At 42.6% G+C, this 27717-nt stretch overlaps 1 protein-coding gene across 1 annotated transcript in view; it reads left to right on the top strand.

The window, feature by feature from the left end:
• Positions 1-27717, top strand: part of LOC145410347 (uncharacterized) — a 367470-nt gene that overhangs the window by 50369 nt on the left and 289384 nt on the right. Inside the window, exon 3 of the mRNA XM_080280488.1 lies at positions 3642-4214. Coding sequence (XP_080136614.1) covers positions 3642-4214 — 573 coding nt within the window. The remainder of the gene's footprint in view (positions 1-3641; positions 4215-27717) is intronic.

Raw genomic sequence — 27717 nt, 5'->3', positions numbered from 1 at the left:
AAACAAACTTTGCATCACTTCATTCACTGGGATTATCTTTTCTTCAGTACCACTGCTTTGGTCTGTCAGACTGCTTGCTTGCCTAATTGTCTCTGTATCATTTCTGGACCCCTCCTTAGTACTCTCATGGTTGACAACTGTACTTGCCATTTCGCTAATCTTCCTTCTAAGTGAACCCACCTCAACTGACAGCTTATCTATTGTTGTGTCCTTCTTGTTTAATTCTTTTACTAATTTTTAATTTTTTTTCCTTCTGCATGCTCAGTTGCTTCTTAATTTCATCCATTTCACTCTGAAATGCCTTCTCCAATTTGTACATCCTCTCTGCTTGTTTGTTATGTGTTTCCATTTCAACTAGTTCATGGTAGAAATCATCATCCTGTTTTCTACCTTTATCCCTTTTCTGAACTCCTTCCATATTCGCTTTGCTAAAGATAGTGGTCATCTTGTGGTATTACTGAGAAAAAAATTCTACTTACAAGTATGCATCACCTTGTTACTCGCCTGAGGTAGACGAAACAGCATGAAGCTTGATCAGCGCATTCCTGCGCTGATTGGCTGTATTCTGTTATTTGGGCAACATTTTTTTATTATACTTGTCCTATTATATTAGAACACCATTTAGTTTAACCTAGTATAGAGCTTGACTCATATGAAGATACTATTTAGGTATGGCCAGTTGTAGCCAAGGGTGGCCAGCACAGAGCGAGGTGATATTGTGTGTTCTCTCTCTGACCCCTCAACTGTGTGTGTGTGTGTGTGTGTACAGTATATATATATATATATATAGCACACACACAGACACACTGTGTGTCTGTCCCTCCAATAAGGTCCAAGCTTCACTTCCATATGTTAGAGTTGGTATCACACTACTGTACTGTCATGCAGTGACTTTTTTTACTTCCATGCCTTCTTCCCTGTTTCTTATCAACCTTTCAAAGAACCAGCAACCTTTTTTCCCTCTTTTAAACTTTCAAGCACTTCATCCTCCAAACTTCCATCCTCATTCATCATACTACCCAAGTACTTAAATGCAATCACATTTTCCATTTCCTTATCATCCAACCTTACTGTGCAACCAGTGACTTCATTTCTTTCAAAGATGATAACTGTACTCTTCCATACATTCACCTTAAGATTCTGTTTTTTACATTCTTCCAAACTCATTCACCAAGCCTTGCAATTTTCCTCCATCTTCACTTAACAATACAGTATAATCTTCAAATAGCAGTACAGGGAGTTTCCAGAAGCTGCCCTCACTCATTAGTGATGCTTCAACATCCACTACCCTACCTTGTATCTCTTTTGTAACCCCATCCATATACCGATTGAACAGGCAATGTGTCATGGAGACAGAACACATCACTGTTTCAGTCCAACATTCAGATTCAAAAATTCACTCAATTCATTATCCACATGCACTGGAGCCTTAGCCCCCTCATAGATACACTTCACAGCATTCAACAGCTTCCCATTTACTCCATAAATTAACAGTATTTTCCTCCTTGATTATCCACCGAATCTTATGCTTTCTCCAAATCCATGAAGGCCTATACAACTTCTTTCCCTTCTCTAGAAACTTTTCCACTAGAGACCTAAGAATGAATATCTGATCTATGTAACGTCTTTCTTCCTAAAACCTCCCTGTTCTTCACCAATTAATTCCTCTGTTATTTCCCTAACTCTGTTAGTAAGTATCCTACCTTACACTTTTCCTGTTACACTAAGAAGACCAATGCCTCAATGAATACCTCACACCTCTTTTTCCCCTCTTCCTTTGTACAGGGGAATAATTATACATGACTTCTAATCCTCTGGGATTCTACTGTCCTCCTAGGCCAATCTGTACATCTTCCATATCCATTCCACTACAATCTCTCCCCCATGCTTCAACATTTCACCACACACTCCATCTATTCCTCAGGCTTTCCCCATTTTGACAACAAGTCATTAGATGTAAATACTGCTGATATATCTGGTTTCTTTATTACAGTAATGTTTGTGAAAGATGTGGAGTAAGGAAGTTTGACGATGCTAGAGAAAAAGAAGAGTTGCTTACATGTAATATGGAGAAAGATCTAGATAGGACAGTGAGAAGAGAATATGTGAGTGGGGTAAAGGTTGGAACAGGCATGGTAGCCCATGAAGTTGGATGGATATAGTAAATGAATCTTTAAGAAAGCAAGGTCTGGATGGTGATGTGGCTAGGGAATAGAATGAGGAAAGAATTTGTTGGATGAGTTACATACAAATTACATACAGAGGAGCATTTGATGAGTTGTACATAGTAGACCCTCGCTGTAATGGACTGATGGAGGGGAGGCCAGGTTTGTTAAATCCAAAAGTTTGTTAAATTTGAGGGTCCCCCCCTCAGGTGGGAATTCAAGCACATGTTTAAAAATAAATGAGTACAGTATCATATTCTAGTGCTAAAAATGAAATGTATACCCATTTTACACCAACTTCTCTCATAATTTTGCCCTTTTGCATCTTATTTCACATCCTTGTCATAGCACTAAATTCATGACTATACTGAAATCTCTTCTTACAACCCGGTAATCAGGATGGGGGAGAGTAATTTCAGACCAGATTGGAGTAAAAAAGTGTGGGAAACATGTTTTGCTACCCATTGCCCCTCATTGAATGACCATTGTTTGTTATAGTCAACAAACGTTCGGTGGGCTCTGAAATCCAAAATCTGGTATATCGAGGTTCATTATAGTCGGAGTCTACTTGTGTGTGTGTGTGTGTGTGTGTGTGTGTGTGTGTGTGTGTGTGTGTTTACTACTATAACTACCAAAGAATATTTTTAACTCATAGACCCCTTGTCTTAAAGTAGTGAAGTGTAATTACAGTATACTAAATTATTGTTACATGTCACGGATATGTTTCAGAATATTCAAAATTTCGTTTTCTGTATTCGGTACTGCCTAGTGGGTGATTTTCCTATAAGTACAGCTACACCAGATGCAATGAGCAGGGAGACTTGAGCGGGGAGGGACAAGGCGACATGATAAAACTTACGAAACCCAATGTGGGTGGCCACACTGATTGAGTGGGGAGGTTTGTCGTTCCGCTTACCCTCCATGTGTGTTGCTACGCAATGCAGCATGTTCCAAAATGTTGTGCACTTCTTAGCAACATCCCCAGACATGTCTGTACTGATAAACAGCTTCTGACTATCTGTTGCTCGTGAGGTTGCCGCTTCCTCTTTGGACAGGCATCACGTCTGATGTGGCCGTACCCTAAGTCAGTAGCAATGGCACTTTAATAAGGAGTCTGTTTGCAATGTACTGTGAATTTGATAGCAAAAGAACATAAAAAAGTGACACCTGGTGCTTTAGTAGGTAATTGAGGCACTTCAGTTGGATTGAGCCCTTGTAGGTTTATATCCAAGGGATGGTTGGGGTTCATTACTCATGTAATGCCACTCAGGGATGAGTGAGGCTGGTCACTCTGATCTTAAATGTCAGGACCAACTCGCGTAGCCTTGGTTCCTACACTCCTTATGGGGCAACACAGGATTAGATGATGATGATATGGATTATATTTGTGTGATCTTTAATAGTACTGTATATAAATTATATTTGTGTGAGTTTTAATAGTACTGTATATGAAATATATTTGTGTGATCATTGCAGGGTGGAGTGAACAGCATGTCTCCACTCTCGGCTCTCAAGTCCTCACTGGGTGGCCTGGGTACACTGGGCCTTGGGGGTCTGGCGGGCCCGTCCATACTGGAGCGCCCCCTTGTGCCCCAGCTGCTGCCTCACCACCCTAACCCTGACAAACCCGGGGTGACACCACTGACTCCCCAGCATCACCTGCCCCCCCACATGGTGCCCCCACCTCTCACCACTCTGCCTGCTCCACCCCCTGGCCCACCCAGTACCAGCAGTAGTGGCAGCACCAGTTCCCTCACCCTGGCCACACCCCCACTGCCACTTGGAGTGGTGGTCGGGGCGGGGGAACAGCGCACTCCCCGCCCCGATCCCCCACCAGACCGTACGCCCTCCCCAACTCCACCCCTCCCACCTTCCAAACGGCTGCGTAAGAGTCTGGCCGAGCAGCCCCCTCCCCCATCCCACCCACCGCTGGAAAGCCACGGGGATGGAAATGATGCCCCGGCCCCGCCCACCTCAACACCCTTGCCCACCACCACTGCCACAATTACCATCCTGCCACCAGAGGACCTCACAAACCCTGTCCTCAAGGTCAGTAGATACTCATAGACCACATTTTATATATGTACAATACACTAAGTCCTTGTTATATGTCAGTAATGTGCCCCAAAGTATCATGACTTTTTCAGTGCAACTGACACTGTCAGTTTGGTGGAACTAGCAGATCAGATTTATAGGTAGCAGTTGAACTTTAACAGGCAGTTTTTCTGTAAATTATTGTAGACTTCTTTACAGAAAACAAAGTGTCTCATATGAGGATTTTTTGCATATTGTACAGTTGCAGGCATAACAGTTCAGCCAGACTGGAACTGCTATTGATCTGTTTCATTATAAATATTGAGATACAATTATAATCAGTGACTTAATACTCTGTGATGCGGTCTTTGAACTTGAATCGATGTTTTAGTTTGACTTCATAATTATTCAGGTAACAAGTGGAGAGATGTTGACAGCTCCATATTTACATCCAAATGTAGCAAGTTGGATGACTGCATTGCTGTGCTAGAACAAAGCCAGGGATTAAGTTGCCGGACTAACCCTTGTTTATAAGCTGCCCTGCTGAATCTACAGCATACTGAAATATGCCTTTGCCCTATGTAACAAGTTTGGTGACTGCATTGTTGTGGTAGGACAATGCCAGGGATTAAGTTGCTGGAATAAGCTTTGTTTTTTTATGCCGTTCTGCTGAATCTACAGCATGCTGAAATATATCATCATCATCATCATCATCAACCAGACCTCCTTTCCCACCCTAGGGCAGGGTGAGGAATGGCAATGTCCAGACAGCCCAGATTTGCCCAGTCCAGTGGGCCATGCTTCCATTCACTCATCATTCAAGCCCCTGGAATCCTGGCTCTATTGGATATGCCAAAAATGTTCATCACATTCTGTAGCTTCATATAAACATATCTGATAGAGTCAGTCAGGATGTTGTCACGTTAAAAGGGGTGCCAAATCCCTGATCATGGACTTCTCCTCACAACATTCATCCAGCCAGCTCGATCTCTTCTCAATTTCTTAGCCACACCTACTACCAAATCTCTTTTCCTCACACATTCATCCACCATATCTCTTCATCATCTCCTTGGTCTACCTCGCCTCCTGCCTTCTTCAAATTTGCTCAGATATACCTTTTTCAACACTATTTTTATCTATTCTCTCCTCATGACCATGCCATCTCAGTACGCTCTCTTAGATTCTGGGGTCAACAGACTTCCTCACTCCACAACTTTCATGAATCACATTGTTTTGTATCCTATCCACTCGCTTTATTCCACATACATTCCTCAGCAGTCCCATCTCCACTGCTTTCACTCTTGACTTTTCATTTTCATGTCACACCATAGTCTCGCATCCATATGTTAAAGTTGCACTAACACTCCTTCATATAAGCCTCTTGCAGCTGCAGCACTCAAGCCTCTGTTTCTTATGAAGGCCTTCATTGCATCAGCTACATTCCTTCCTTGTGTCACTCTACTTTCAACTTCTATTCCACATTTTCCTCTCTCTTCTGTCACTGTACCCATCTGTCACTGCACTCAGGTATTTGAACTCTCAGCAATTCCAGTCTCTCTCCATTCAGTGTAACATCGTGCTGGGAGTCACCTTCTCTCTCAAAACCCATCACTTTACTCTTTTCTACATTTACTCTCAAGGCACGATGCTCACAGACATCAGCAAAACTCTGCACTACCGCCATTGTGGTAGTTGGGGGCACTCACCTCCTACTTACTCGATGTAGTGCTACTTCGGATGTCTGCCCTTTCCTCTCTTCTTTCCCTCCTCCTCTGTCTTTCTTTCCTTCATTCTTTCCTCTTCCTTCTGCTTACAGATGACTTTGCACTCCCTCTTCTGTCATTCTTTCCTTCACTCTTTCCTCATCCTTATGCCTATTGGTGACTCTACACTGAGTGACAAGCCAAATGGTTTCCTGTACACCAGGAAACCAGTTAATACACTTGGTGGTAACCATATAACCAAATTATGGCACCTGGTGATTTAGTGTGTAATTACGGCACTCTAGTTGGATTGAACTGGTGCAGGTTTATATCCAAGGGGTGGTTGGGATTTATTGCTCACATAATGCCACTCAGGGATGAGTGAGGCTGATTGCTCTCATCTTAAATGTCAAGACCAACTTGCCTAGCCCTGGGCTCCTACACTCCTCATGGGGTGGCATAGGATTAGATGATGGATGGATGAAAAGTTGCCATCCAAAGCTGTTCTTGAGTGCTGATAAATATTAACTAATCTATTTAATATTGAAGTAAATTTTCATGAAATTTGAGGTGTTATGTATTTTGGAGCCAAAGTGCCCCCATTTTCTAGGACTGTAAAACAAATTACATCCATGGACCTTTAGGCATTAACCTTTTCCATATGGTGATGTATTTTTCATTATAATCAAACTACCACCAGATTGTTGTATTCAGCTTCAGAAAAAACTAATATTTCAATGGTTACGGGAGGCAGAATGTAATCCCTCTTGTTGGAAGTGTCTTTTTTTTCTCGGGTTAACAAGGTTACTATAAAAGAGAAGCCAACAAAGTGAAGCAGTTAAGTCCATGACCCTGGAATGTTTTTTCTACAGTGGTTGGATTGTGATCGTATGCCAGTTGTTACAGAAAAATATTCATTGTCATGGGGAGGCAGTTTGCTGATAGAGCTTCTGGGGATTCCCCCCCCCCCTCTTTTTCTTTCTCTCTCTCTCTCTTTCTCTCTCTTACAGAGGGGAAGTTAAGATGGAAAAACTTGACTGTAGTCTATTCAGTCTTATTTGAGAAGAGAAGAGCCTTAAGCTTTTGAAAGCTGGCAGTTGATTGGTTGTTGGAGTGCATTCACTATTAGTGACATATTTAAAAGTATTTTTATTATAAGGGTTACCATGACCATTTGATGATAAGGTCACCCAAATGAATTATTATATATAGTTATTTGTGTAGATTACTTTAAAAATAGGGCCTTACACAGTTTATGAGATGGCCAAGATATATGTGAAATTTTGAATTCTCAGGACAAATCAAAACTTGTCCAGGTAAAGTTTTTCAGGTACAGGCAAACCCCATTTAACAATGTAATTGGTTTAGTAAAACCCATAGCTAGGTGGGGTATTGTAAATCAGTTTTTTTTTTTTTTTTTTTTTTTTTTTTTTTTTTTTTTAATGCAAGGAAGAAGGAGCCAAAGGCCAGGGGCCTGTAAACTGCTCCCTCCAAGGGAAAAAAAAAAAAAATGACTACAGAGAGCCAAATTCAAGATCACTTCATTTCGAGATGCCTAGACACTGCATTTGAAAGACTGGAGATCGTAGGCAGTAGGAAAAACAGACAGAGGGAAACTGTTCCAGAGTTGACCTGTAAAGTATAGGGATGCATTTTTGAGCCTTTGGTTCCCCCCCATCTAAGTCCTAAACCCACCCAAATGAGTCCAAAAAAAGAGTTTAAAGCCAGTCTAAATAGCCTGGCAGCTGTAAAAGAAGCTAACCTAAGCCTAACACCTGTAAATAACCCACTAAAACCAACAAGTAAAATCATAAAATCATAAAAAATAGGTCAAAATATCAGACACCTCTCTTCATTTCCTGTAAGTCCATGTCCGGTCCTGGTCGTCATCCTTGCTATCTCCCCTAAGGCGAAGGGACATGGTGGCCGCTTGACACCCCGACTAGGGTCACCACTAACACCACTACTTTCATCACGTGCAGCACCCTTATCAGACATGATCACACTTATTTAGGTCAACATTCACACAAAATATCACTCCACACATGATTAGTATCACTGCCCTACTCACAACACTGCTGGGAGATGCACCCAATAGTGGCTTGCGTAATGTTGGTGATGCAACATGATGCTGAGTAGGCAAGCTTAAGAGAGTTCCTTACTCAGAGACGGCCAGTGCGAGAAGAACAATATGGGTGCACACGGGGTGAGTGATGGGTCCGGGGGCTGCGCGAGCATTTCTGCGCATCCTGGCAGGCGGATGGGCTCAGCTGGCCGTGGAAACTGTGATTCAGACTTTTGGCCCATCATTCCTGGACTAAACATCAGAGGGCTTATCATTAAACCCGGGCTTAACCATTGTTAGGCTGGGTAGGGTGGTATTTCTACCCCTATCACTAATCCGGGTTTTGCCTGTACTGTACTGTGATTTTTCTCACATATTCAGGGAAATTAAGGTAAATTATGCCATTACAGTCACATCATGTAAAATCAAACCTAGTATAACATCGGAATTGCAGTGAAATTTAACTTATTCCTTGAATTTTGATGAAGGGAGTAAGAGGGGGGTGGGGGGCATTGCTCGTGGAATATCCCATTTGACTAAGTAGATGAATATTCTAATTTACTTGAGAGAATATAAGAGAGAAGTGGAGGAATGATTAGATGAATATGAATTTGAGCAGATGGGGGACGTGGAAGGTGTGTGTGTGCAGGATATTCACAGAAGAAATATGTGCAGCATGTGATGTGGTGTGTAGGGTGAAGACGGAGGGGGGTGCAAGGAACAGCGTGGTGGAATGAAGAGGTGAGATAGGCTGTGGCACAAAAGAAGAAAGCATACAATGAATGGATGAGAAATAGGGGTGTGGAGGAAGTTGAGAGGCAGAAGAGAGAGTTATATGTAGAAAGGAAGAGAGGGGTGAAAAGATTAGTAAGAGAGAGTAAGAAGAGAGTGGATGAAGAATTTGGAAGGAATTTGAGTGTAAACTGGAGGGACTGTAAGAAAATGTTCTGGAAGGAGGTGAAGAGAGTAAGACAGGGTGGCAGTGAAGTTAGCAGGGGAGTGAAAGATAAAAATGTTAGATTACTAATGGAGAAGGGAGAAAATGTGAGCAGGTGGAGAGAACACTTTGAGGAATTGTTGAACGTAAGAGGATGGAAGTAATGCGAGTACAAGTTGCTGGGCAATGGCTGGGAGAAGGAGGGAGGTAAGAAGACAGGAAGAAATTATTGGGATAGAAGTTGTGGAAGCAATGAAGAAAGTTAAATTGGGGAAAACCCCAGGAATTGATGGAGTGTGTGGTGAAATGCTGAAGCATGGGGGAGTGATAGTAGTGGAATGGATGTGGAAGATGTGCAGACTGGCCTGGGAGGAAGATAGGGTCCCGGAGGATTGGAAGTCAGGTATAATTATTCCCTTGTACAAAGGAAAAGGGGAAAAAGAAGTGTGTGGTAATCATAGGGGCATTTGTCTTCTTAGTGTAATAGGAAAAGTGTATGGTAGGATACTTATTGACAAGAGTTAGGGAAAAAACAGAGGAATTAGTTGGAGAAGAACAGGGAGGCTTTAGGAAGGGAATAGGTTGTGTAGATCAGATATTCATTCTTAGATCTTTAGTGGAAAAGTTTCTAGAGAAGGGAAAGAAGTTGTATGCGGCTTTCATGGATTTGGAGAAAGCATATGACAGGGTGGATAGACAAGGATTGTGGAAAGTATTAAGAATATATGGAGTAGATGGGAAGTTGAATGCTGTGAAGAGTATGTATGATGGTGCTAAAGCTGCAGTGTGTGTGGATGGTGAACTGAGTGAATTTTTCTCTTTGAAGGTTGGGTTGAAACAGGAATGTGTCATGTCTACATGGTTGTTCAATCTGTACATGGATAGGGGTAATAAAAGAGGTACAAGGTATGGCAGTGGATGTTGGATTGGCCCTGGTGAGAGAGGGAAGTGTTTGGAAACTCCCTGTACTGTTGTTTGCAGATGATACTGTGTTGTTGAGTGAAGACGAAGGAGAGCTGCAAGGCTTGGTGGATGAGTTTGGGAGAGTGTGTAAGAAACGGAATCTAAAGGTGAATGTAGGGAAGAGTAAAGCGATGGTCTTTTCGAGGGGTGAAGTCAGTGAATGTACAGTGAGGTTTGGATGGTGAGGAAATGGAAGATGTGAGTACATTTAAGTACTTGGGTAGTGTGATGAGTGAGGATGGAAGTTTGGAGGATGAAGTGCTTGAAAGGGTAAAACAAGGAAGAAAGGTTGCTGGTTCCTTGAAAGCAGTGATAAGAAACAGGGAAGTGAGCATGGAAGTGAAAAAGTTACTACATGACAGTATTGTGATACCAACTCTAACGTATGGAAGTGAAGCTTGGACGTTGTTGGAGGGACACAAGTCAAGAGTGAGAGCAGTGGAAATGAGTTATTTAAGAGGAGCCTGTGGAGTCACATGGAGAGACAGCCTGACAAATGAGGATATAAAAGAGCGTTGTGGTGTGGATGTGGATGTGATAGGAAGCGTTAGGAGGAACACACTGAGGTGGTTTGGCCATGTGGAGAGGATGGAGGGTGAGAGACTGACAAGGGAAGTGTATGTGAGTGACGTGGAGGGGGGGAGATGGAGGGGGAGACCAAGGATGAGATGGAGGGATGGAGTGGATAGGTATTTGAGAGAGGGGGGTGTGAGTTTGGAACAGGGCAGTGAAATGGCATGGGACAGGGCGACATGGAGGCGATTTGTTTGTGGCCACCCTGTACGGGATTGAGGCGTCTGGCAATAGATAGATAGACTTCAGAGTGTTTTGCTGCCACATCAGTTTGCATTATGCTTTCTGCTTTTGCATCATCAGTAAGTTTTCAGTCTTTTTAGCATCAAATATCTAATTTTAACTTAGAGCTGTAACAAGGTAAGGGCTGCGAGATGTTTAACCCCTTATGGGCAGGCAACTTATCTAGTATACTCCCATGTAGGACGTTATATTTTCAGATAAATATTGTATCAAGGTATAAATAGATGGAAATGGATGAAAAACGAAGGTAAGAGGTGTTACATAAACAACATGACGGCTGGCTATGCAAGCTGGAGCAGAGTAGTTCTTGTGGCTACTTGTCACCAGAGACGAGGCTGGTGGACTTCCCACACACTCAGTTTCTTCACCACTTAACACTGACTTTATCGTTTATGCATTATTTGCAGTATTGTGTTCATTGTCTTCATTTTGTATTTTGCACACTGCACATTGTATATAGGTGTACAGTTTTTCTAATCTTACATACGTGTTTTCCATTTTACTATCTATTGCCAGATGCCTCAATCCTGTTTGGGGTGGCCACAAACAAATCACCTCCACGTCACCCTGTCCCCCACCATTTCACTGCCCCACTCCCAACTCACACTCTCCTCTTATATACCTCTCCACCCCATCCCTCCATCTCATCCTCGGCCTCCCCCTCCCTCTTCCCCCCTCCACCTCACTCACATACACTTTCTTCATCAGTCTTTCACCCTCCATCCTCTCCACATAGCCAAACCACCTCAGTGTATTCCTCCTAACGCTTCCTATCACATCCACATCCACACCATAACGCTCCTTTATATCCTCATTTGTTAGCCTCTCTCTCCATGTGAATCTACAGGCTCCTCGTAAATAACTCATTTCCACTGCTCTCACTCTTGACTTGTGTCCTTCCAACAACGTCCAAGCTTCACTTCCATACGTTAGAGTTGGTATCACAATACTGTCATGTAGTAACTTTTTCACTTCCATGCTCACTTCCTTATTTCTTATCATTGCTTTCAAGGAACCAGCAACCTTTCTTCCCTGCTGTACCCTTTCAAGCACTTCACCCTCCAAACCTGCATCTTTACTCATCACACTACCCAAGTACTTAAATGTACTCACATTTTCCAATTCCTCACCATCCAACCTCGCTGTACATTCACTAACTTCACCCCTGTCAAAGACCATCGCTTTACTCTTCCCTACATTCACCTTTAGATTCCGTTTCTTACACACTCTCCCAAACTCATCCACCAAGCCTTGCAGCTCTCCTTCGTCTTCACTCAACAACACAGTATCATCTGCAAACAACAGTACAGGGAGTTTCCAAACACTACCCTCTCTCACCAGGGCCACTCCAACATCCACTACCCTACCTTGTACCTCTTTTATTACCCCATCCATGTACAGATTGAACAACCATGGAGACATGACAGATTCCTGTTTCAACCCAACATTAAAAGAGAAAAATTCACTCAGTTCACCATCCACATGCACTGCAGCCTTAGCACCATCATACATACGCTTCGCAGCATTCAACAACTTCCCATCTACTCCATATATTCTTAATACTTTCCACAATCCTTGTCTATCCATCTTGTCATATGCTTTCTCCAAATCCATGAAAGCCACATACAACCTCTTTCCCTTCTCTAGAAACTTTTCCACTAAAGATCTAAGAATGAATATCTGATCTACACAGTCTCTTCCCTTCCTAAAGCCTCCCCGTTCTTCTCCAACTAATTCCTCTGTTCTTTCCCTAACTCTGTCAATAAGTATCCTACCATACACTTTTCCTGTTATACTAAGAAGACAAGTGCCCCTATGATTACCACACACTTCTTTTTCCCCTTTTCCTTTGTATAAGGGAATAATTATACCTGACTTCCAGTCCTCCTGGACTCTACTTTCCTCCCAGGCCAATCTGCACATTTTCCACATCCATTCTACTCCTATCTCTCCCCCATGCTTCAGCATTTCACCACACACTCCATCAATTCCTGGGGCTTTCCCCAATTTAACTTTCTTCATTGCTTCCACAACTTCTCTACTACTGATTTCTTCCTGTCTTCTCACCTCCCTCCTTCTCCCATCCATTCCCCAGCCACTTATACTCGCATTACTTCCATCCTCTATGTTCAACAATTCCTTAAAGTGTTCGCTCCATTTTACTTGAACTTTTATCACTGAAACATACATTTATTTACAACTGTTTGCTTATTATTTACTTAATATTTCATGAGTGTGTGATAGTCTCAGAAGCATATTGCCCAATTTAACCAATGAATTATGACAAAAAATGGCCAAACATCATGTAACATTGCCAGCCTTCTCATGTACGAACGTTGCGTAACGGTATTTGCCTTCTAGGGGTTAAAGGTGACAGTAACATACAGTCATTTCCCAATATTCACTATGATGGCCTTGATGACAAACAGAGGCTTGTGTTGCATCTTCACAAGGCCTACAGGAAGGAGTGTTAGTGTCAGCTTTGACATTCGTATGTGAGTCTATGGTGTGGCATAAGAATGAAAAATCAGGAGTAAGAGCAGTGGAGATTGGATTGCTGAGGAATGTATGTGGAATACAGAGAGTGGATAGGATACAGATTAATGTGATGTGTGAAACATGTGGAGTGAGGAAGTCTGTGGTGTCAAGAATTGAAGAGAGAGTACTAAGAAGGTTTGGTCTGATGAAGAGAATGGTTAACAATAGAGTGGTGAAAAAGGTATATCTGAGTGAATTTGAAGGAGGGAGGAGGGGAGGTAGGCCAAGAAGAAGGTGGAGGGATATGGTGGATGAGTGTGTGTGAGGAAGGGAGGTATGGAAGTGGTGAGGCTAAGGGACTGACAAGAGACCAAGCTGGATAGATGAAATTTGTCCAGAGAAGCACATAACTAGGGATTTGGCACCCCTTTCTAATGTGACATCGTTCGGATTGGCAGTATCAGATAGGTATATGTGAAGCTACAGAACATGGTGAAATTTTTTTGGCCTATTTGATGGAGCCAGGATTTTGAAGGCTTGAATGATAAAGGAATGGAAGCGTGGCCCATTGAACTGGGCAAACTTTGGCTGTCTAGACATTACTGCTACTCATCCTGTCCTAGGGTGGGAAAGGAGGTCCGGATGATGATGATGATGATGATGTTATGTACCAGAATACCCTGTGAATATTAAATTCCAAAAATATCCCAAACATACTGCAGAAGTCACTGATTTTAATGTTTTACCTATTGCTGTTTCCTACAAACCCACTATAACACCTGTAAAGACATTTTAAGGCACATTAATACATCCTAATAAGACATTGCATGATTATACACAAGCTATCTGGGTACAGCACAGTATGGTGTACTGTATTGTATGGGGTACTCACCCGTGATGACGATGATGACTTTGAGAGTTTGCCATGCAGTATGTGAATGATGACAAATGATGAATGTTCTGTCCTACATGGCAGGATGAGCTCTAGTTGAGCTCTGGAGAAGCACTGGGTGAGAGAGCAGCATGCCCAGGACCCATATTTTCACAGGGTTAGTGGATAGAGTAGTAGTATTACAGTAAACACAGCCACCAAACACACACACTGAATGCACATGATTGCTCAACCCATGAGAGGAACTGAGGGAATGAGTGCAGCAGAATATGCCTAGGTCCCTCCATTGTCCAACCAATAGGATATGGAGAAAGGTCATACTAGGCAGATGCTTTCCCTAGGAGCCAATCATAAGCAAGCTCTCACTGTGAGAGTAGAGTTGGAGATCTGTACTACAGCATGATTCAGTACCTAGAGAGGAGGGGGGGAGATCTGAATGAAGAAATACCGAATGCGTCTGTTGCCGTGTGCTGAATAGCACATACCTATAGTAACTGTACAGTATGTACAGTACAACTGTATAGGACTATATTTGTCACTGAAAACATGCAGAAAATCACATATGAACCTCTAGGAGAGAAGAGCGGGAGATTTGTGCTGCTGATGCCCTGTGCTGATCAGCACATGTCTATACACAAGTAAACGCACAACTGTATAGGACAGTATTTCTCATGGAAAACATGCAAAACGCTCAGTTATGAACTGTTAGGAACAGCTGATGCTGTGGGAAGAACAGGAAATATCTTCCTATGCATTTTCAAAATAATTCCCCAGAAATCCACAAATATTTGAACCTGCAAGTAGCGATCCCACAGATAGTGGGGGCAGACTGCATAGCTTTTTCACTTGTATCTGCCAGTCATTCATTGGAATTCCGATGTTATGCTAGGCTAAATTTCCAAAATGTTGCAGTAATATCATAATTTACCATGATTTGCCTGGACAGGGGGGGGAAAAATCAAGGCACTGGTAAAACTCTACCTGGATGTGTTTTGATTTGTCCCGAGAAATTGGAATTTAACACATGCCTAGGCCATCTAATAAACTGTGTAAGGCCCCATTTTGAAACTAACTTATGTAAATAATTATATATAATACGGTACTCATCATCCACTCACTGAGTGTATTGCAGCTCTCGGGTAACTGTCCTTTTCTCTCTCCCTTCTTTCCTTCCTTCTTCTTCTGTCTTTTATTCCTTCATTTTTTCCTCTTCCTTCTGCCTGTGGGTGATTCTACACAACATAACAAGCCAATGGTTTCCTGTACGCCAGGAAACCATTTACTGCACTTGGTGGTAACCATATAACCAAATTATGGCACCTGGTAGTTTAGTGGGTAATTAAGGCGCTCCAACCGGATTGGGCTGGTGCAGGTTTATATCCAAGAGGTTGTTGGGGTTTATTGCTCATGTATTGTCACTCGGGGATGAATGAGGCTGGTCATTCTGATTTTAAATGTCAGGACCAACTTGCCTAGCCCCAGGCATCTGCGCTCCTCATGATTAGATGATGATGATGATGATGATGATGATTTTATTTGGGCAAGCACATCGTCAAACCATGCTTCTGGGAGGAAAAGAGGTACAGCTGATGATGACAGATACATAGATGTTTGAAATGAAGGTAACATCAAATAAATTAGCAATGTAGGAAAGACATACATTATTAGTGGGATGGAGCAAGGTTGTAATTGTGCCCTTCTACAAATATAAAAGTAATGAAAGCAAGTGCAAAGACTTTCGATATAAGTCTGTTGAGTGCTGTAGGAAAAGAGTATGGAAGAATGTATCTTATAGAAAATACAGAATATATCAGAAGGCCAGATGAATATCAAGCAGAATAGCTTTAGGATTGACAGTGGTGGTGTGAATCAGGTATGTAGTGAGACACACAATGAAGAAAGCTTTTGGAAAGAACTGTAAGGTGTTTATGACATTTATGGATCTGGAGAAAGTGTGGGACAGGTAAACAGGCATAGTGGAAGCTTTTGTGTATGATGCGGATGGAAAGCTGTTGAACTACAAGTTTCATGATGGTAGTGAAGTCTGTGAAAGGATAAGTGTGTGTTTAAGTGACTGGTTTCATATCAGTGTTGGAATGAGACTAGGATGTGTGATGTTCCCATGGCTATTCAGAGTACAGGCCTACCCTGATATCCGGCAGTGTTGCATACCAGTGGGAGTGTTTGGTCTGCAAGTATGTTGGATGTCAAAGTAGTTTTCCCCATAATATGCTGAAGAAAGCCAGAGATGCATTCCAGGCCCAAATCCAGAGTCTCATATACCTTACTCAATCAGTAGAGACTGACACAGAAACACCATAGGTAATGTTATTATCCTCATAAATAATGCTGTTGCTAAAAATTGAGACATCAAACATTACACGCAGGAAAGTAAAGTGGATGGGATGTGTTGTATGAGATGCTTCAGGGTGACTGGTAAGCAGGCAGCTGGCAGCGCGCCAAGTGGGGGTGGGGAAGGGTGGGGGAATGAGGAGGTAGACAAGCAGGGGTTGGGGAGGGCAGGGCAACTGGAGGGAGATTAGCTGGGGTGAGGGAGAGTGGGGGGACAGGGAGGGAGACAAGCAGGGATGGAGGAGGGAGGGGGGGAGGGGGAGGGAAACAAGCAGAGGTGGGGGAGGGAGAGAAGTGGGGGTGGGGGGAGGGGGAGACAAGCAGGGATAGGAGACAGTGAGGGGACCAGGAGGGAGACAAGAAAGTCAAACTGCCCTACTCCCTCCCCCCCCTTCAGTATCACACACACACACACACACACACACACACACACACACACACGGAAGACACATATGGGAGACAAGCGAGTGTGAGGGAGGGTGGAGGGATGGAGAGGGAGACATATCTGCTAGTGCTGAGTGTAGCAGGGATGGAAGAGGGACTGGGGGTGGGGAGAGAAGAAAGAGGATGGAGGGAGGACCATGAGAGTCTCATGCACCACCACATACTCGTTCAGACACACTTGTTTCAAACTTAGGGAGGGGTCGGGTGTTTGGACTAGGGACAGTTATTCAGATTGTGGGAATGTGCCCCCACTTCTTTTGTTCAGCCCAGCGAATCATTGGTTAACGATGTGCCGGATCTCAGCGTATGCCTGTATGGATGAAGCTCAGAGATGTATGGAAAGAAGGATGAAGATATAGTCACCGCAAATAATCCCAGGACTACCACTTTTAGCAAAAAATCTTAAGACTGATTCAATAAAAAGAATTGAAAAGATTGAAATAAAACACCCAATTTACACAGATAAACTGTTTATTCAGTACTCTACTTTGATATTCTTTCTTTATTGTTCAATACATTTTGATTGTGCTTCAGCTTAGAATAAGCCAAATCAATAAACTATTGCTTGTCCAACTCGACACACCAAAGTTGCTTGATGGCCCTTCCTCACAGACCCACATGGACGTCTAACCTTCTTGCTGGCACACTTTCTTATATAGAAGCATGATTCATTGCTGAAAACTACAGAGTCCCTGTCCTCTTCTGTCCACAGTTTGTATTTCTTGCATAATTCAAGCTGCTGCTTTTTCATGGCAAAGGTAAGGAGCGACTTCTTGGCCACAGTGTGGCAGTGAAGTCCAAGCGTCGTTTGTAGCCGATGTTGGATCATCCTTGTAGACATGTTGGCAAGCACATCTGGGTTTTCAGCTTTCAGTTGCTTACTTGTTATTGATGGCTGATTCATTTCCATCCTTTTGAGCAGGTTATCCAACTTTTCAGTTGTTTTCCTTGGTCGTCCAGATCCTTTCTTTTCCACCAATGCTGTTTTGAGATCCCCGTGTTGGGCATGATTTCACCAGACTGAAACGATGTTTTTAGAAACTACTAGCTTCATCACTATATGAGTTATAGACTTCTATCTATCTATCTGTCTATTGCCAGATGCCATAATCCTGTAAGGGGTGGCCATTTGACTCTTGAGTTATTTGTTTTACAGGGAGGGGCACTAACCCTCCACCAACCCACTTGTTGACATGTAGGGAGCACGTATGGCTCGGTTATATTGTTACCACCCAGCGTTGTAAATGTTTTTTTGGCTTACAGGAAACCATTTGGCCTGTCACTCAATGTAAAGCCACCTGTAATGGAAAGAAAAGCAATAAGAAGTGACAGGAAAGATGGGAGAAATAGGAAGAGGAGGGCAGGCACAGAAAAAGAATGATAAAGGCTAAGGAAGAAGTAGGCAGCACTACATCAAGTGAGTGGATGATGGTCACCACCACCCACCACAATTTGCCTCCTTTATATATGGTGACAATCTGGGTCTTCTTGACAGTGGATAATGATTTACCTGACATAATGCTCCTGAGTCACATGGAAGGGCATATAGCTACGTGGGTAAAAGTGCAGTAATGAGCAGGGGCGAACAAAACACAGCACCTCTCCCTTGCATGGCTACATTAACAAAGTGAGTTGAGTGAGTCTGTGGTCTCATTCAGGTAGCCACTGAGTTACCAAATGTACGAGAACCTTGGAAAAATTCATTCGGTCTTACTTAGAATAGCAAAATCTGTTATGACGTGCTTTCTGGGGGTAGGGGGTTTCAAGAATACTCCCCCAGTATCCCTGCTTGTCATACAAGGCAACTAAAAGGGTTGGTGGTGGATTAGTGCCCCACCCCGTAAAAAGAACTAGCTAAACAAGCGAATAAAGCGTCTCGGACCATACGTTGACGATTAAGGAACGGACAAAGGACATTCTGAGGGTGGAAACATGGAGTGTGAGAGGAGTGAATGATGAAGTGAAAGAGAGAGAGATTGTTCAGGTGCTTGAGGATGCAAGAGTGGATATATGTGGATTGACTGAAACTAAATGGAAAGGTGAAAGGGTGAGAGAATGGGAATATGGTGTAGGTATATGTGCGGGAGTTAATGAGAACGAGAGGACAAGAGAGGGAGTATGTCTGATGATAAGCAAGAAGTGGAAGGAGAATATAAGAGAGTATGGAATAGTGAGTGCAAGGATTGTATGGGTGAGGATGAAAGTAGGTATACAGGCGTAGGCGATTGTATGTGTGTATGCTCCAACAGAGGACCGAGTGGCAAGAGTGAAAGATGAGTTTTGGGTGAGAGTAGAAGCATGTATGGACAAATTTGAGAGGAGCGAGAGAGTGCTTTTGATTGGAGACATGAATGGCAAAATTGGAAATGTACGAGTAGATGGAGTGGTTGGTCAGTGGGGTGTGCCAGCTGAAGTAGATGAAAATGTAGTGCTTTGGTGGACATCTGTGCTGGTAAGGGGTTGGCAATAGCCAACACCTACTTTCGGCATAAGATGATCCACTGGTATTCATGGAGAGTAATGAGGAGGATGGATGCTGAACTTGTTGAACGAAAGGCAATGATAGACTACGTGTTTGTGGATGAGCGAATGAGAAGACAAGTGTTGGATGCAAGAGTGTGGGGAGGGTGGGGGAATGGAGTTTTGGACCATCACTTAGTGATGGCCAAGGTAAAGCTGCAAAGAAAATGGTTGAGGAGATGAAGGGGAAAACAGGAGGAAACAGCTCCTGTGAGAAGAGTGGAGAATTTGCAAGATAGTGAGAAAATGGCAGAGTATAAGAGTATAGTGGAAAAAAGATTGGGAAGGTATGAGCTAGAGCAGATGGAAGGGGTGGAAGGCGTATGTAAGGTATTCATGGAAGAGATAGGCGCAACATGTGAGGTGGTTTGTGGAGTGAGGAGGAGATGCAAGGGTGTGCAAGGGACAGCATGGTGGAATGATGAGGTGAAACGAGCTGTGGAACAAAAGAAGAAGGCATATAGTGAATGGTTAGCAAGTAGAGGTAGGGGAGAAGAGAGAGGTATATGTGAGCAGGAGAAGGGAGGTGAAGAGACTGGTGAAGGAGAGTAAGAAGAAAGTGGATGAAGAGTTTGGGAGGAATCTGAGTGTGAAATGGAGGGAGAGTAAGAAATTGTTTTGGAAGGCGGTAAAGAAAGTAAGGCAGCGTGAAAGGGGAAATAGTAGGGGAGCGAAAGATCGGAATAATAGATTGTTGGTGGAGAAGAGAGAGAAACTGAGGAGATGGAAGGAGCACGTCAAGGATTTGTTGAATGTAGAGAGTGAGAGCAGTGCGAGTATAAGTGGTTGGGGAATGGCTGGGAGAAGAAGAGATGAGAGGAGGGAGGAAGAGATCAGTAGGGCGGAAGTAGTGGAAGCAGTGAAGATAACTAAGTAGGGAAAGGCCCCAGGAATTGATGGAGTGTGTGGTGAAATGCTGAGGTATTGGGGTGAGATTGTTATGGAGTGGATATGGAAGTTGTGTAGATTGGCTTGGGAAGAGGGAAGGGTTCCAGAGGACTGGAAATCAGGTATAATTGTTCCTTTATACAAAGGAAAAGGGGAGAGAGAAGTATGTGGTAACCATAGGGGTATTTGCCTTCTTAGTGTGACTGGTAAAATATATGGTAGAATACTCATTGATAGGGTTAGGCATATGACAGAGAAGCTAGTTGGAGAACAAGGGGGATTTAGGAAGGGAAAAGGATGTGTAGATCAGATATTTGTTCTAAGATGTTTAGTGTAGAAGTATCTAGAGAAGGGAAGGAAAGTGAATGCTGCCTTCATAGTCTTGGAGAAAGCTAATGACAGAATAGATAGGCAGGGTATCTGGAGGGTATTAAGAATATATGGAGTGGAGGGGAAATTGTTGAGTGCTGTGAAGAGTATGTACAAAGGAGCTAGGGCTATGGTGCAAGTGGATGGTGAGTTGCGTGAGTTCTTTGATCTCAATGTGGGACTGAAACAGGGTTGTGTGATGTCTCCATGGCTGTTTGATATATACATGGATGGGGTTGTAAAGGAGGTGCAAGGCAGGGCAGTGGATGTGGGGGTGGCTCTAATGGATGAGGGTGAGATTTGGAAGATTCCGGTGTTGCTGGTTGCTGATGATACAGTATTGTTGAGTGAAGATGAATGGGAGTTACAAAGGTTTGGTGAATGAATTTGGGACAGTGTGTAGGAGGAAGCTGAAAGTTAATGTAAACAAAAGTAAAGTTATGGTGTTAGAGAGGAATGAAGTCACAGAATGTACAGTGAGGTTGGATGGTGAGGATATGGAGAATGTGAGTGCATTGAAGTACTGTACTTGGGTAGTGTGATGAGTAAGGATGGATCTTTGGGGGATGAAGTGCATGAAAGGGTACAACAGGGAAGGAAGGTTGTTGGTTCACTGAAAGCAGTGATGAGAAATGGGGAGGTGAGTATGGAAGTTAAGAAGTCACTGCATGATGGTATTGTGATCCCTACCCTGACGTATGGAAGCGAGGCGTGGACCTTGCAAGAGGGGAACAAGTCAAGCGTGAGAGCAGTGGAAATGAGTTACTTGAGAGGAACATGTGGAGTGACGTGGAGGGACAGGTTGACAAATGAAGAAGTGAAGGAACGTTGTGAGGTGGATGTGGATGTGGTTGAGAAGATTAGGAGAAATACACTGAGGTGGTTTGGACATGTGGAGAGAATGGAGAATGAAAGACTGACTAAGCGGGTGTATGTAGGTGAGGTGGAGGGAGGGAGAGGGAGGGGTAGATCGAGGACGAGGTGGAAGGATGAAGTTGAGAGGTATATGAGGGAGGGGGGGATGAGTTGGTGGGACGGTAGTCAAATGGTGGGTGACAGAGCGACTTGGAGGCGTTTTGTCTGCAGCCACCCTTTGCGGGATTAGGACGTCGGGCTATAGATAGATAGATAGATATTTATTTATTTTTTGCATCCTAGTTTGTGTGTGTGTGTGTGTGTGACTAGTAATGAATGGTGATGGGTAGAGTATCTCATATCAGTTATATACAGATGATACAGTGTTAATGTACTTGCTGATAGTGAACAAGAGCTTTGCAGACAGGTGCAAAGTTCTGTTGATGTCTGTGAGCATTGTGCTCAGAAAGTGAGTGTGGATAAGAGTAGACTGATATACTTTGTCCAAGCTGGTTTGAAGGTAAGTCCTCCGCCTCTGGGATTTGACGGAAAAATCGCTTCACCTACAGTCCACTATGATTGGCTGATGGGGTGACAGGCACACACACACACACACACACACACACACACACACACACACACACACACACACTGGAGAGAATGTTAAGAGAGATATGGCGGTAGTGTATGTTCTCCCAAAGACGAGAGCATGGAAGGATGACGAATACCATGAGATGTTGTCAGATATGGCTATCTATTTTGCAAAAAATAATTGAGAAAAGCAATAATATACTTTTGGTGGGTGACTTTAACTGTAAAGAGGTGAACTGGGAGGAATGGTACTCGGGAGGCGGCGAGGATTCGTGGGGCACTATGTTATTAAATATAATAATGAATAATGTGATGACGCAATGGGTCAAAAAAGAGACACGGTTTCGAGGTGAGGACACACCAGCAAGGTTAGATTTACTGTTCACCAAAGAACCCGATGTAATAGAATCATTGGAATATCTCTGTCCATTGGGAAAAAGTGATCATGTGGTCATTGAGTTCCAGATGTTAATAGGGAATGTCGAGCCAAGAGACGAGCTTCATAGACAGGGAAGATACAACTTTGGGAAAGCAAATTTTACAGGATTGAGGAAATTTTTTGAAAATGCGGATTGGAGAAAATTCAGAGGAACAAGAAAGATACAGAGGAAGTGGGATATCTTTCTAGACATCTATAATTTGGGAGTGGAAAAATTTGTACCAAGAGTAAGAGAGAAAGAAAACAGGAAAAAGGAGTGGTTTAATAGAAGGTGTATGATAGCAAAAAAAGAGAGATATAAGGCATGGAACAATTGGAGAAAGAGAGGTAACAACAGAACAAAGGAAGAATATAAAAGAACAAGAAGTGAATACACAAGAATACGTAGAGAAGAAGAAAGGAATTTTGAAAAAGGTATAATAGACAAATGCAAGGATGAACCCAAACTGTTTTATAGATTTGTTAATGGCAAACTGAAACAAAAGGAAGGAATCACCAAACTGTAAGTAGAAGGAGAGGTCTTTAAGGATGCGGCAATGCAAGCAGAAATAATGAACAAACGTTTCCAGTCAGTTTTCACTAAAGAAAAGGAGCTTGTGGAAGGGGAGGGAGTGATTAGAAATGTTCCAGTGATGAAAGATATAAAAGTGGAGGTACAGGAAGTGTATAAATTACTGGAAACTCAAGATTTAAGGAAAGCCCCAGGACCTGATGGAATTTCTAATTGGGTACTGAAGGAATGCAGAGAACAAGTGGCGGATAAAATCCACAGTTTAATCGTATGCTCACTGGAAGAGGGGAAAGTGCCACAAGAATGGAAGAGGGCAAGTGTGGTGCCAGTTTACAAGGGAGGAAACAGGGATGAACCCCTGAATTATAGACCATTGTCTCTAACCAGCATGGTCGCAAAATTGTGTGAGAGAATCCTGAAAGACAGATGGATAGAATATTTGGAAGAGATGAATATTTTGGCTGAATGTCAGTTTGGATTCAGAAGTGGAAGGTCATGTGTTTCTAACTTGTTGAGTTTTTACTCAAGAGCGATTGATGTGGTACAGGAGAGAGATGGTTGGGTGGATTGTGTGTACTTAGAGAAGGCCTTTGACAAGGTACCTCATAAGAGACTAATGTGGAAACTAGAATATATAGGAGGACTGAAGGGGAAACATCTGGAATGGATGAGTACATTTGAGCCTACGAATATCCTCTTCCTCAACTGCCCAGGTCTCAGTACCATACAGCATTATACTCTTAACGCATGCCACATACAAAGATCCCTTAGCACGAAGGGAGAGCCCTCTCAGTGTCAGGAAAGGCAACAGCTCCCAGAACTTCTTCCAACCACCCCTCACTCTAGCTCCAGCCTCCCAAGTTTCCACACACTCAAGAGACTCACCAGCAAGATCAGTCCTTTCACACAAATTATGTTGTTGTGCTGGCCATCAGTAAGTGAGATATCTGATAACAGGTTCCAATATTTATAAATACTGTATGTGACTGATCAATTGTGGAAGTAAATTTAGATAAAAGTAAACTTGGTTGTTAAGAGAGGGTGACTCACAGTGTGATGTGCTGGTGAATGTAGAGAGACTTAAGATTTTACAGTAGACCCTCACTATACCGAATGAAATGGGGGGAAGCACAATTTGAAAAGCCAATAATCCAATATAGCTGATGGTCCACCCCCGATGAAGTTGGATTTCAAGCACTTAATGGAAAATAAATGAGTAAAATAGCATATTCCAGTACTAAAAATGAAAACCATATCCATTTTACACTAATTTGACCTGTAACCATTATTTCACACCCTTGTCATAACGCTTCTTCATGACCTGTATAGTATTGCTATAATCTTTTATAACAACTCACCATCTCAGCAGTTACTTCAACAAACAAGGGATGAGGCTGTGGCACACCTAATGTCTGACTTGGCTCGTATCTCTGACTGGGGTAAAAATAATCTTGTTGTTTTTAATGCATCTAAGACTCAGTTCTTACACCTATCAACCCAACAAAATCTTCCACAGGTATACCAGTAATGTTTAATAATTTTCAGCTTAATCCTGCATCATCCTTGAACATGCTTGGGGTTTCATTAGCCGGGACTTATCTTGGAAAGATCACATGACATCTCTTGTAAAATCTGCTTCCAAGAGATTAGGTATGCTAAGCCGACTCCATTCTTTCTTTACCCCTGCACAATTGTTGACTCTATATAGGGGTTTTATGCGCCCCTGTGTGGAGTACAACTCTCATGTGTGGGCTCCCCACCTACAGCTCTTCTCATTAGGGTGGAGTCAAAGGCTTTTCGTCTCATTAACTCTCCTCCTCTTACTGACTCCCTTCGACCTCTGTCTCTTCGCCGCACTGTTGCATCTATATCTCTTTTCTATCGCTACTTCAATGGTCACTGCTCCTCTGAACTGTCTGCTTGCATTCCTCCACCTCTACGACAGACGCGTAGCACCCGTCTAGCAACAAACTCTCATCCCTTTTCTGTCCAACTTTCTAATGCAAGAGTTAACCGTTACTCCCAGTCCATCATTCATGCAACAGGTCAACTCTGGAACTGTCTCCCTCTGTCTGTATTTCCTGCTTCCTATGATCTCCAGTCTTTCAAACGCAGTGTGTCCAGGCATCTCGAAATGATCAGATCTTGAATTTGGCTCTCTCTTGTATTTTGTTTTTCTCCTGGAGGGAACTGTTATTGTGGGCTCATGGCCTTTGGTTCCTTCTTCCACACATTAAAAAAAAAAAAAAGTTAGGAGGGGGGGAGGGCCAGGTTTGGGTAAAACGTGTTGGAAATTTATGTATTGTACACTGTACCTATGTAGATAGATGGAGACTGCTTACATTCCCACTCTGCACATATACTGTAGACTGAGTTAACTGTCATCCATTGTCACAGTTGGCAAAGTGGTCTGTTAGCAAACTGTTGTTTAGGTGATGGGCTGGTCTTTTCTCCATGAGGAGTGACAAAATTTTGAGTGTGTGAAGGTTGGTTTGAATGGATGTATGGTAAATTTTCCTGGTCCTCTTTTCATTGTCTCTCACTTTATTGCTTTCCTTTTTCTTCTCTTTTTGTGTTGTACCACCCAGTTTAGTATTAGAAAATAGGAATGGATGATGACAATGGTTATAGTGATAATTTTTCCAAATACTAAAGATACTGGTTTATTTTAATGCCAGTGGTGTTTGTGTATGGGGATAACAGACAGAATTTTTAAGTGCAGAGTTGTTTGTACTGTTGCCACACTTAACAGTTTTTTGTTCTTTTCAGGTATGTTACAGGATTAGAGGTAAGCTCAAGTTAATTCAAGCCATTGATTATTGGGATAGTTCATGCCAATATTTCCATTATTAATGAACAGATTTATGTGAAATTTGGGGCTTACATTCCTAACTTTGTAACAGTTTATTCAGGCTAGGATCAAATATTGAAAGTGGTCTTCAGTGTTCAGACTTAAAACTCAATTTTCACTATTAGTGAATGTTTACTGTAGTGCAACATATTAGGCCAGGAGCATTAGCTCAGATTCAAAGGGAATCTGGGGAAAAAAATGAGAATGCTGTTTTTTTTTTCTCCCAGAAAAGCTACTTGGAAGCATGCTAATTCGAAATCCACAAACATTCTAAACATTCCACATGAGCTAACTGTGAGGGACAGAAATCCAAGATGGCCACCAAGGGCATGGGCCACTTATATAGCTTTAGAACCAAAAATCACAGATTGTCATGTAATACCTCTTTTTATGGGTTTTTGAATATGAGAAACCCATTTTTACCATTATTTCAATGACTTATTGATGTGTATTGAAGATGTGATCAAAGTAGTGTGTTATTTAAACAAGATGGTAAATTCATCACAAAATCAACAACCTGCACTAACTTTTGCCAGCAGCAGTTGTTGAACTACTTCTCAATAAAACATTTTTTAGTATCATAACTAGTTACGGTCACAGTTATAACATGGGAATCTGTATCTTCTCCATTAGTTGGGCATGAATTTGCACGAGATTGGCCAATACACGAGGAACACGTGGGTGTACAATAGAGTCCTGCTTTCCGACATTTACATCTCTTGCCACGCATTTGTTTACACCCACATGTCATAGTGAGAAGAACATGCTCTGTTGCTACTGGTCTGTCAGTCAAAATGGGATTGAGCATTCCACCTTGAAGCTCCCAGCCTCGGTCAGTAGGATTTAGATCTTGAAGATTGCCTAACCACTCCTGAACTGCGAAGTAGGCTGAATATAGGGGTACAGTACTTTGCAGCTCAGGATGTGGGAGGTAGGCTCTGAGGTTGGGAGCTGCTGGATGCTTTGCTCATCCTCTGCCTGTATAGCACAAATCTCAGCTTATCAAGTGTTGCACATGTTGGATTGGCATGATATAACTTCAGTAAGAATATTTCCCCCACTATGGCTACTTCTTCATGGCTGGCATCACTCTTTTTAAACACAGCCAACATCCTTCAATCCTTGTTTTCCGAGACTGTCATGGCCTTCTTTTTGCTAATGCCATATAAGGCAAAGACTGTGTCACATCCAGTGATAGCATGTGCAATCATTATGTGTTGTTGGGTGTGTGGAAGCACAGCCTGCTGGATGCTGTGTATGCTATAAAAAAAGTCTCCTACATACTGCATGTAGATACTGTCTGTTGTGGCCCTATCAACCAACATGACAAGCAGATCTGTATCCTTTGCCTTCAAATGTAATCCGGTCCTTCAGCCTACTGATTAATCGTGACTTGTTGTAATGATCTGCTAAAATGTAGTGTTGATTACCCATGACTGATGTGCTGAACTTAAACAGTATGTCAGCAGGGACATCTGGATCAATGCGGCAGTTCTGTTTAGCTACCTTGGACACAGGGTAAGATTTGTGTAGCCATCAAAGCAGACTGTGTATTCTTTGCCATAGTTATTGATAATGTGATTCACATAGCTGTCACACACATCGCCACATGTGCAGTCCATAGGCCATGTAACATTTTGCATTAAATGTCCTCCATCCACCACATACTATGGATTCTTAAGAGTTTCAGTGGATATTGGAACTACTGGAGTTTTCAGCACCTTGGCAAGACCACTTTTGTTGATTTTGTAGATTGTACCCATGCCAAATAGTGCTGGTGGCTGTTTGCCTAACTCATGTTTAAGGTGATTCTCTATATCTGATTGGTTCTTTATCACACATGT

The sequence above is a fragment of the Coenobita brevimanus genome, chromosome 85 (assembly GCF_032717465.1).
Source record: "Coenobita brevimanus isolate Jiangsu-jjx chromosome 85, ASM3271746v2, whole genome shotgun sequence".
NCBI lineage: Eukaryota > Metazoa > Arthropoda > Malacostraca > Decapoda > Coenobitidae > Coenobita > Coenobita brevimanus.
Note: the sequence above shows the minus strand (reverse complement) of the source record. Positions and strands in the feature narration are given on the sequence as shown.